The 11,988-nt window shown below is 55.6% G+C and overlaps 1 protein-coding gene across 1 annotated transcript; it reads right to left on the reverse strand.

The window, feature by feature from the left end:
- Positions 1–9,520: 9,520 nt before the first annotated feature.
- On the reverse strand, positions 9,521–11,603 carry LOC108634737. Its single transcript, XM_018044928.1, has 3 exons — positions 11,598–11,603; positions 10,903–11,327; positions 9,521–10,628 (listed from the first exon to the last, which is right to left on the reverse strand). Exons 1-3 carry the CDS (start codon positions 11,601–11,603, stop codon positions 10,322–10,324), a joined length of 738 nt encoding a protein of 245 aa, XP_017900417.1. The 3' UTR covers positions 9,521–10,321.
- Between the last annotated feature and the right edge of the window lie 385 nt (positions 11,604–11,988).

The following is an 11,988-nucleotide window of genomic DNA, read 5'->3' on the forward strand; positions in this document are numbered from 1 at the left end:
TAGAGCAAGCCCGGGAATTGGTGTTGGACAGGGAAGCCTGGCGTGCTGGGGTCCGTGGTGTCACAAAGAGTCGGACACGACTGAGGGACTGAACTGAACTGAATTAAACTGATTGCTGATCCTGTTCACAGCGCCAATTGTCTTTTATCACACTGTTTGCACTGTTCGCTGAACCATGGTGGACAAGGTGTGAGCTAAGACGCTTTAAGGAAACTCAAGGAGCCTTAGGAAGCGCAGACGTGTTTCTTCTTTCCTGGCTGGGCGGCAGCCACAGCAGCAGACACAATGCATTCTCTTCTCTCGTGTTGACCCCGTGGACACAGCCTTGAGGCAGCAGTAATGCGTCTGCTTTTCAGGTGCGCGCGGTCCGCGCACTGCGCCAAGCAGCCCCGTGACCAAGCAAGCGCTCCTGCTGTGCACGCACAGTGCTGTAACTGATCTCAGCCGTCACAGAGTCGCTATTTACAACCCGTGGGTATGAGAGCCTGCACACGCCGTTTTGGCTAATTTGCTCTCCTCCCCACAACTTTTAAGTGTTTAACTGTGTTGTGTCATGAAACCCAGGAACCTTTCCCACGGTGTGTGACATTCCAGGTGAGGCTGAGGTATCGTTTTCTTGCAGTTGCCATAACAATAGGACAGGCTGAGCCGGGAAAAGGACGGGAGGGAAACAATAGAGACTTCTGTCCCCACATCCCTGGAAGCGGGAAGCCCAGGGCCCAATGTCTCGTCATGTGGTTCCTCCCGAGGCCTCTCCCCGGGCCACGCGGACCGCGGCGTCCTCAGTGTGTCTTCCCCCTGGGCACACAGCCCTGGCGCTCCTGTTGGCCACAAGCTCTCTTCTCGCGAGTACACAGTTTGATTGGATTAGGGGCCTCCTTAGTACCTTCATTTCAATTTGCTCCCCTTTTAAAGCCCATCCGCAAGTCCAGTCATATTCTGCCAATGGGATTAGAGCATCAACAGTTGAATCTGGGGACATGGTCAGTTCAGAACAGCTCTGAAAGGTCTTCCCCATCTCAAGATCACATAAAAATTTATATTTTCTTTTCGAAGTTTATGGTATCAAATCTTATAGTTTAACACCACTTGGAGTTTATATCCTATATGGCATGACTTTTATTAAGAAATATATTATACACAGGTACACAGATAAAATTGTAGAAAAAATATTCTCACTATGCACAATGAGAAATAAAAGATTCTACTCCTCCGTGTATCTCAACTGTCTGGCGTTTTCTTGCTTTGAGAAGAGACTCCCACATGCATATGCATTCCTAAGTGAGAGTCGGCTTCTCCTCTTCTTGTTCTTTGTATATAGAGTCATGCAGTGATTATCCTTCATCATGTGATTGTCGTTTTGTTTCCAATTTTGGTTGCTGAGATTTCTCCATGTTACTTCATGGAGCTTATTTATCTTTACTATGTAACAGTCTGCACTTTAGATATATCAGAATCAATCCAATATAGTTAACAAGTTGTTGCATGTTTCTGGCACTTTAATTCACAGAAACGATTCACGTGTGCCCCCTCTATGCCTTGGAGAGGATGAATAAATTCTGGGGCTGCTCGCACACAGGGGCACAGGGTTAGGACGCCCGGCTGATAGCGGCATCACCCCGTAGTGACGGGCCCTGCAATCCTTTCATCTCAAGCCCCATTTCGCTGCCTTTCCCAAATACATGCCCAGCTATGGGGTACGCAACGGCGTTTCACGCGCCTTCCAGTTCGTCTGAGATCGAGCGCCTTTCACAGCATTCACTGGCGTCCCTCTCTCATCTCACATGAAATTCTCGCTGATGTCTTTTTGAATCCTCTTACAATTATCTGGAAAAGTTCTTACTGATGGCACGTTTCACTTCAATATTATCTAAGTAGGCTTCCAAATATACATTTATTTTTAACCTTCAATTGACCTGGAGTTGATATTTTATGCCTTGTTTCTGAAGGGAAGCAGCTTCCATTCAGGCAAAGCCTGTGGAGAGAAAAGACTACACACACACAGCCCCCCCCCGCATTGCCCTTCACCCGCAGCCCTGCCTGGGCCTTAACATTCCCCCTCTGGAGACTGACAGAGATACAAGAAAAGACTGAACAGGACGAGGGGACAGAGAGAGAGGGCGATGCGGCTGATGAGTTCCGTGGGTGGTGTGGAAGTTTCCTCTAGGGTGGGGAACGTTCGGTGGATGCCATGAAAACGGAATGAATGAGCCGTTTATTGCTGGAGGTTCTAGAGAAGCCCATTTCAGCAAGACACAGGGGAAAAAAATGGGTATGCTCTGGACAGAAGGGTGCTCAGAGATTTCAAACAACAGGAAAGGGGCCGGTGCGGCCAGAGTGTGTGAGCGGACTGAGGAGAAGGGAGCTGGGTCCCTCTCGGTTCTCACAAGCTTCTCCCCTCCAGGTTAGTCCCATCCACAGCCTGATTGAAAACACCTAACTTCTAACAAAGCAGACAAAGTCTGAGCTCTACCTCCTGGAAGTTGGAACCCAGGACCCAGGCTGCTTTACTTTGCTTCAGTCAACAAAGGTGTCAGCCTGTCCCTGGAAGAGGGTCTGGCCATGGTGCCCTGTCAGCGTCACCTCAAGGACCATCTCCTGTCCTCTCACCCTGACTCCACCTGTCCCTTGCCTCCCTGGGACATCCTACGCGCCAAAGACACGGCAGCTCCTCGCCCTGAGTCAGTGAGTCCATCCGACACGGAGAATGCCTGGAACCGTGAGCTCTGTGGGCACTGAGTTAAGGAAAAAGCGGTAACACCCAGGGGGTGGATATAAAGCCCAGCAGTGTGTGTGGAGGGAGTCACATGAGAAGACAGAGGTGGAGAGGACAGGGGAGGGGCGCTCGGACAGCACAGGGCAGGCCAGGTCCGGCCAAGGACACTGCGGCCCAGTCGGTCTGCCTCCGCGGGGTCGGGAGGCTCCTGTACTTGCAGAGTCTGGCAGCATGCAGCTTACTGGTGTGAGCTCCTCAGGGGCTTCCCCGAGGCTCGGTGCTGAAGAATCTGCCTGCCAGTACAGGGGAGGTGCGTTCAACCCCTGAGTCTGGAAGATCCCCTTGCAGAGAAATGGCAAGCCTGGGAAATCTCATGGACAAGAGGAGCCTGGTGGGCTACAGTCCATAGGGTCACAAAAGACTCAGACATGACTTAGCGACTAAACAAGTCCTGGGCTGCAATCCTAGCAAGTCTGAACAAAAGCCTTTTCATTTCAACAAGGTCTGTGTTCTGGAATTCATGGTTAACATGGACAGCTTTTCTGTCTGCTTCCTGTGTTCTGGTCATCATTTCACGGGAGGCCAAGGCTCATATCCTGTTTTTTCCCAGGATTTGTGCTGAGCCTTCAAAGCGTGCAAAACTGCTGGCAGCAGATTTACACTTAACCTGGACTTTTTTGTTTTTGTTTTTGTTTTTTTTACAGATTTTTTCCTCGAATGTACTTATATAACAATGCTTTGTACATTTAAAAATTAGTTGAATATTTTCAAGCTGTTAAAAAAAGGAAATTCAACTCAGTAAATTTTAAAGATCTTCTTGGCTTTCTTCAGTGATTCATGAGTCTGGCACCATCCTGTCTAGCAGACAGAGAGAAGCTTCAAGAGCTAAAGAAGGTAAGACACTTCACAGGCAAAGGGAGCAGGAGCAAGGAAGCCGCACTAGGCAGCAGGCTGGTGAGGAATTCAGGTTCACTCTCCTCAGGGGAGGGAGCGGCCGCCCAAATAAGCTGATCAGGAGATTGCTGGTTGAGTGGTTAAACATTTTATTTCTGAGAGAACTGAACCTCTGAGTAAGTTCAGTCTCAGATTGTTGACATGGGGCTTAACATAAGCCCATTTGGGGTCCATTTTCTCATTTTAACAGAGGGCAGGCAGCTAAATAGGAGATACATTTTCAAACTACGGAAATGACATTCAGAAATGAACCATTTAAACTTGGTGACTATACCAGAACAAATAGTTACACCAAACTTTTATAAAGTGCTGTGATTTCCTTCTGGGAGGTTTCAGACCCCTCTCTATTGACCTTTAAGTCGATCATCAGTGGGTTCTCCATCTCACTGCGTCAAAGCCCCTGCTCTCATCATAACCTCACTGAGATCTGTGATTTCCACCCAATGGACAGAGTCATCACACGCTTAGATCCACCCAGCTCGTCACACAACAGCGTGGACGGGGCGTGCGTGGGTGCGTGCGTGGACGGGTGCGTGCGTGTGCGCGTGGGCAGGTGGGTGGGTGGGTGGGTGCGGCTGGGTGCCTGCGTGCCTGCATGCGTGCGTGGCTGGGTGGGTGAGTCCGTTCGAGCGTCCGTGCGTGCGTCTGTGCGTCCGTGCGTCCCTGTGCCTTTCACCTTTCAGATGATGAACCCCGCCCCCTCACCTCTCCCGCACCTCCGGCCCCCGCCCCCACACACACTGCCTTGTCCTTTGCCTAGCTGTGTCTCTGCGCCACCCCCACAACCACAGGCGCACCTTACACACCACACGCATACCCGCACACACACCCCACCTGCACACCGCGCACCACACATCCCGACCCCAGACACACACACACACACACACACACACGCAGCCGGTTCGCACCCCGCCCCGCACACGCCCCACACCGCACGCTCCTCCCCCCCCCCCTCCCCACTGCGTTGTCCTTGGCCCGGCTGTGACTCTCCGCCTCGCCTCTGTCTCTGCCCACACACCACATGCGCAGACACACACACCCCGCCCGCCCCCAACGCCACACACACCCCTCTGCCCACAAACACCCAACGCCCTGCACACACCACGCCCCCACACATACCCCGCCCACGCACCTCTCTTGCATTCCCCCACCCACACACACACACTGCACTGTCCTTTGCCTGGCTGTGTCTCTGCACGCCCCACCCCCTTCCTGGCCACGGCCACGCCCACACCCACAGGCGCATCCCACACGCACACAACCCATGGTGCCCACCCGACACACGCTCGGCCTCACGTGGAACCTATACACACACCGCACACATTACCCGTTCCACCCACCCACCCCCACCACACACCCACGAGCACCACCTGCGCGTGCCCCAGACACACCACCACACGCCGCCTCCTGCCGGGGTCCAGCCCCCATGGATCCAGGGAATTCGAAGGTGGGGACGGCGTTGGCGTCCTTGGATACATACATATTGAATGACAAGAGATATAGAGAGACCAGAAACGGGTAGTGTCATAGGAAAATGAGTGGAGGAAAAGAGGCTGAATCCCTTGGGATTCGGCCAGAGAAACGGGGAGCAAGGAAAGAAGCGACATGCGGGTATCAGTCTTTCCGGAAACGGATCCGATTTCTTTCGTGTGGGGTTTGCTTCTATCCCTTCTGTGACATATAGGGATGAATACAGAGTCCCGCGGGGGCCAGGAGTCCCGACCTTTCTCAGAATCAGGTGCTTCACGTAAATGTACGAGAAAAACAAACAAAAACAAGCAAACAAAAAAACCAAACAGGTCTTAGGGATGTGACCTAATCTTCTGGCCGTGAGGCCTGCTGACATGTGACGATCCTTTCTTTCTGATCCCCAAAACACTTCTGTGTTCCAAGGGTGTTTTTTTTCTTAAACCAGGCACCACCCTCCAGATAAAGTGACATTCCTGTAGGGTGAGGGTGTCGTGAGTTCCAATCAAGAAAGGAACGGATCGAACCCAAAGTTCACATGAGTCGTCTGAAAGGGGACTCCTTATGTCTCCTCGATGCTAGTTATATTCACGATAAGGGCAGGGAATATGGAGATGGAGCAGCAACCATCAGCCCAACCCACGAAAATCCTTTCCCCGATGTTGCCCTGAAGGTCTATGTCGTCTTCGGAGAGTGATGGAGTGACCTGTTTGCATAGCAAGGACACAGGGATGGATCACAAAGGACAGGGATCTATTCCCAAAGAGACCATTCCTTCACTCAAAAAGTCTAGTCTTGCTCCCCTTAAGAACGACCCCTCTTTCCTTTTCTGCATTCCAACGACATGGATTCATCGATTCCCAGGTGCCTAAGGATATGGAGGCCTGGCGGCCATCGTGGACTCGACCGTGAGAAAAGCCCTGTGCTCGTGAAGACTCTCCAGAGACTCCCAGACTCTCTGTGCTGTGTACGGTGGAGAGGGAGGCGACGCTCGTGTGCGTCGTGGCGGGAGGGTGGGTGACCCTGTCACGCGAGCTGGTCTGTCGGCGGAGAGGTTTGACCTGAGACGCCCTCGTCACCCCCAGGGCCGGAGAATGAGCCGTCGTGATCGGCCCGACACGTGAAACACCCTTCACCCACGTCGTTCCTGACCGACCCGCTGGACTCCTCATTTCTAGGGAGACTCTGGCTTTGGGGGTAGATGCTCGGGAGCGGGGGGTTTCCTGAGGCTTGATCACGCCTTTGCGTGTGCCAAGCCTCCTTCCTCGTGACCTTGGCCATGGGCGGAGTTCCTCACGCTGGCCCCGGCCATGACAAGTCAACATGTTGTGTGTAAGTGTGTGATCCTTTTTGTCTGGAAACTGTTTCAAAACCGTTTCCTAAAGGGATTGGAGAGAAACCTGCTCCCCTCGCGCGCCTGAAGGCAGGGAGTTCTCAGCGGGACAGAACCTGCCTTCACTTCTCAGGGGGACCGGGACGGTCCCCTCACCTCGTGCACCCCCAACCCCGAGCCCAGTCCCGGCCCCTCCCCTCCCCGCCCCACCCACCCACCCACCCACCCAGACACCCACACACACATACACACACACACACCCACACACACACACACACACACACACACAGGCGCGCGCGCACGCTCACCCGGACCCGGCTCCCACCCCCATCTCCCCAACCTCACACCCCCCCCCACCCCCACCCCACCCCGCCCCTCCCCGGCGACGAGGGGGGCCCGGGGAGGGGTGGCCGTCTCAGCCCCGGCTCTGAGACGTCCTCTGGGGCACCGCTCTCGGCCGGGACGCCGGCCCGCCGCCCTGCCGCTCGGTGTCCGTCCCCATCAGCCGTGTCCCCGAAAGGCGCGCGAGCTCGCGGACAACAAAGAGCGCGCCCAGACAGCACCGAAGGGTCCTCCTGAGCCCGACACGGCCGCGCGTACGGATCCACGTAGAGGTCGCGGGTCTCCCCGTCGGATGCACGAATAGGATCCACACAGCCTCGATTGTGTTTCCGCTTCGATGGGCCGCCCTCTCCGGAGAGATCGTGTGGGTCAGCAAGCGAGCCAGCACGGAAGGGAACGAAACCGAAACCGCAGCCAAGTCGAGGGAGCGCTGAGCCCGAGGAACTCGCCGATCCCGTGGCGTCATTGGCCACACACAGCCTTTCGGTGCTGAGCCCGAGGAACTCGCCGATCCCGTGGCGTCATTGGCCACACACAGCCTTTCTCGATGGCAGAGAGAGATGTGGCACGGATCCCCGTGTGGGTCGTTCGTGCCCGAAACCACGCGACGGAGAGTGATCGTGTCTCATTCGAATCCTCTCTAAAAAGATACACCAGGTCCCATGAGGGAATGGTATCTTGGAGGGCAAAAGGGGATGACATGTGACAGGAAAATCAAAGTGGAATCGGCATCGCCAAGAGAGCGCCGCCCCAAAATAGAGAAGGGGAGGGCCGTGGAGGAAGAGGTCTGTGTCTCAGTCTGGAAACTCGGAGCACCTCCTGGGGAACAGAGGCCTCCGGATCATCGAAACAGTGTTCCCGACATTCAAGACCCCTATCACACACACCCTCCCCTTTCCCTACATCACTTGTGACGGTCTGTCTACCCTGGAAGAAGACACGGGTCCTTGTTTGCATGACAGTCCGTCATCATTGCTCTCAGGTCGCTTTACAACCTCACGGAGTTTCAGCTTTCTAAGCCCCCGACTCTTTCCTGGGGAAGGTTCCCCCGGTTTTTATTCAAACCCGTGTCCCTGCATGGCCATATCGAAGACCCCCAAATAAAGCTTTCTTTTTCTTTCTTCCCCCCCCCCCCCTCTCTTTTCTTTTCTCTTCTTTTCTTTTTTTGGCGCAGCCGATACTGACTCTTCATGGAAAGACAAGAAAACTAGGTGATTTTCTGTGTTTAATTTCCAGGTGTATTGAAATATCATTTCCTTCGTGAAGGACATATGACATCCTTCGTTCTCATGTGTACAGAATGGGCACAAGAGGCACCTGTATGTTGCCAAAGAAGAATGACCACCCAAGCGGTAGCTCATAGCTTTCTCACAACCCATACAGATCATGACTGGATGTGAAAGAAAGGGAAGTCACTCGGTCGTGTTCGACTCTTTGCGACGCCACGGACTGTAGCCTACCAGGCTCCTCCATCCGTGGACAGTTCCAGGCAAGAATCCTAGAGTGGGTTGCCATTTCCTTCTGCCATTGGACGGGAGGAGAAGGATTCATGTCCACTGTCATGGCAACCTTTCTCAGATGATCATGCTGCTGCTGCTGCTGCTGCTGCTGCTGCTGCTGCTGCTGCTGCTGCTGCTGCTGCGTCGCTTCGGTCGTGTCCGAATCTGTGCGACCCCACAGACGGTAGCCCACCGGGCACCCCCGTCCCTGGGATTCTCCAGGCAAGAACACTGCAGTGGGTTGCCATGTCCGCCTCCAAGGCGTGAAAGTGAAACGCGCAAGGGAAGTCGCTCAGTCGTGTCCGACTGTGAGCGACCCCGTGGACTGCGGCCCACCAGGCTCCTCCCGTCCATGGGATTTTCCGGGCAAGAGGACTGCAGTGGGGCGCCATGGCCTTCCCCGGATAGTACCATACAATAATAATAACGCTGTTCATTAGAATCACCGTGCTCTTTGTGACGTATACAGTATAGATGTACCTTATCCGTGAAGTCGTTTTTTTTTTTTTTTCTTTCCCCCTTACATCAATGCAATATCTTCCCATTTCTCCCTCCCCCAGCCGTTCTGTGATGACCGTCTTCCTTCTTTCTTTCTTTCTTTCTTTCTTTTTTTGATGGCCATCCATGGCATGTGAGTGGCATGAGAAAGTCTTTCTCTTTCTCTACCTGACTTATTCATTTGGCATCACGCCCTAAGTCACATCCATGCTATCACCAGACAAGAATGCGTTCGTTCCTGTGGCTCCGTGGGACATCTATTTCTACCTATCGATCGATCTCTGTCTGGATCGTGTGTCTTCTTTCCCTCTTCTTCCCTTGATGGACACTCGGGCTGTTTCCCTCTCTTGACCCGTGTGACTGATGCTGCCGTGGACATGGGAGTGCAGATCTCTCTCTGAGATTTCGCTTCCGTGTCTCTTCTCTTTAGATGTCTACCCAGAAGTGAGAGTGTTGGAAAGATCGATCACGTCTCGACCACGACTCTTTTCGAAGTCCTTCTGAGGGGATCCAGGGAAGGATCCATTCTTTTCCCATAGACGCCGTTGGACTCCCAGTGCGACCGCACGCGTCTCAGGGAATACGGCGGCGACCACGACGACAACCCAAACGCTCCCGCGAACGCGATGGTGCCCGAGGGTGTGTCCGCAGGACGACTCCCCGGTGCCAGCTTTCCACGTCCACGAGCCGCCCCCCCCCCACCCCCCCCCGCGGTCGTCGGCAAGTCGTCCCATCCACACGGAGCCCCGGTTTTCGTGGGCCCGGGTTGCCTGGGTGCCAGTCGATCCCCAGATGAATGGAGCGATGACAGACTCCTTGGGGACCAGAGCAGAGAGACGTGGAATTCTTTCCACGAGACGAGTGCGATGAGAAGAGAACGATGCGAAGTGGTGCCTGGGGAGCCAGGAAGAGTCGCACGGGAAAGAGAACATGTCAGACGAGAGGGGAGAAGGATTCAAAGTGAGTGGAGCGCGGCGGGGGAGACGGGCCCCGAAGATGCGAGCAGATGCCGGGGGCACTGCACGCCTGGACCCGTGAGCCTGCAGGGAGCCGAGAGGGATGGCCGTCCGCTGTCTGCGGGTCCGCGTGGGCCGATCTCCAGAGCCCGGACCGGGAAGGACTTCTTCCCGAGAACAGGCACGCTCACGGTCCCCGCGGGTCACGTCTCCACTGGGCTCTCAGCACTGCAGGGAGAGCTTCCCGCACTTCCGATGGCACGGTGAGCTGCGGTTTCTTGATCTCATCTACCGCGGAGTCGGCGAGCTTCCCGAGGGATGGGACGAGGTATTGGCCGACGGCGTCCCATCCTAGACCCCGTATTGCTTTCAAATCGTGGGACGTCTCTGATCTCTGTGGGGGTGTGCCGTGTCTTCACGGCTGTGCGAGCGGTTCTCTCTCCGCGGAGGAGGGGGCCGCTCTGCGGTTGTGTGTCTGGGCTTCTCGTGGCTGTGGTTCCTCTTGGGGAGCGTGGGCACTGGGGCACGTGGGCTTCAGCGGCTGCTGGGTGTGGGCTCAGCGCTCGCAGTGGCCAGGATCTAGAGCACGGATTCCGTCGGCGAGGCCTATGGGCTTCGTGGCTCTGTAGCACGTGGGATCGTCCCGGGCCGGGGATGAAACCCGTGTTTCCTGCGTGGGCACGGGACGGTTTCCTACGGAGCCGCCGGGGAAGCCCCCGTCCCAAACTCGAGATGGATATCCTGCCGTCCCCCGCTTGGGATGGGAGAGTTTCTGAACGATCAGGCCCGGAAAAGGGATTGCATCGTGAAGGGTTGACCTTCGTTTCTCACAGACCGGCACTCTTGCTGCTTCTTGAAGTGTCCTAGAGAAGAAGACATCGGATTCCACGTGAGATCAGCTCCTTTGACTAGCCACAACAAGGGGGATGGAGAAACACAACAGTTGGTTTCTTTTGGACGATGAGCCCCCCTCTGTGTGTGTGTGTGTGTGTGTGTGTGTGTGTGTGTGTGTGTGTGTGTGTGAGAGAGAGAGAGAGAGAGAGAGAGAGAGAGAGAGAGAGAGAGAGAGAGAGAGAGAGAGGCCTTCGTGGTTCTAAAGCAAGAAGCACTGAGGAGTGAAGACATTCTTGAACTCACATCGTTTCCTTCCTTTCCGTCGTGATGGTCCAGTGATGTTTGGAGGACGACGTGGACTGTTTCAGGGTAGATGCTTTTAGAAGGCTGTGAAGGGACTTCCCTGCCTGGTGGTCCAGTGGTGAAGGATCCACCTGCCGAGGAGGCAGGGGGACAGGGTGTTTTCCACCGAACCCCTGATCCGGGACGATGCCACAGGGCTCCGGGCAGGTTCGACACAAACCTACAGAACGGACGGTGCCAGGCGTGAAGGCGAGGGCACACGGCCCGGGGACTCTGGACGAGGGTGACTGACGCGGACGGACACTGCCGTCTCCGTCTCCGTGGAGGTGGGTTGTGGCCAGCACGCTCCTCTGGGGCAGGCTGTTCCTAGGACCGTTGGGGAGCGTGCGCGTGCATGGGAGGAGCAGGGGACCTGAGGGGACTCTCTATCCTCTCTGCTCCACGGGATCCCCGGAACCCTCATCTGCTCCAAGAGAGGATTCGTCCCGTGGAAAGACAGACCCACACGCGAGTGAACCTCATTTCTGGTTCCCTTGGCTTCTGAAAGCGTGACGCTCCGGTTCGTGCGACTCTCTGGCTTTCTGTTCTTCCCGAGATCCCGGCCTGCTCACTGGAAGGACACGAGGAGCCGGATGAGATCTCCCTCTGCACGGCGGCGGCTCCAGCGTGCGCACGTTTCAGCGGCCACGGCTTGCGGACATCGCACCGAGAGCCGAAGCCCCGCCCGGTGGGACAGACGCCTGTTTCCACGACGGGGGAACCGTGCTCGGTGCGGGAAGCCCCATCCTTGCCCCTGCCTGTTCGATCTGCAGGGCCTCTGCAAAGAACGCACGCGCCCGATCTCGTGACCGATCCCCTTTTCGGAGCCAGCCCGGGGCGTCGTCTGTTTCCCGGGCCACAGGCACACACTGGCACTGGGGAGTGGTGTCGTTCCTCCTCCTCCTCGTCCTCCTCCTCCTCCTCGTCCTCCTCCTCCTCCTCTCTGCCCCCACCCTTCCCCCCGCATGCAGGCTCCCCCACACCCCCGCCTGGCCCCGGCCCGTCCGGGTCTCCCCCACCCGCAGAAAAGGCCAGGGGACACATGGT

The sequence above is a fragment of the Capra hircus genome, unplaced genomic scaffold (assembly GCF_001704415.2).
Source record: "Capra hircus breed San Clemente unplaced genomic scaffold, ASM170441v1, whole genome shotgun sequence".
NCBI lineage: Eukaryota > Metazoa > Chordata > Mammalia > Artiodactyla > Bovidae > Capra > Capra hircus.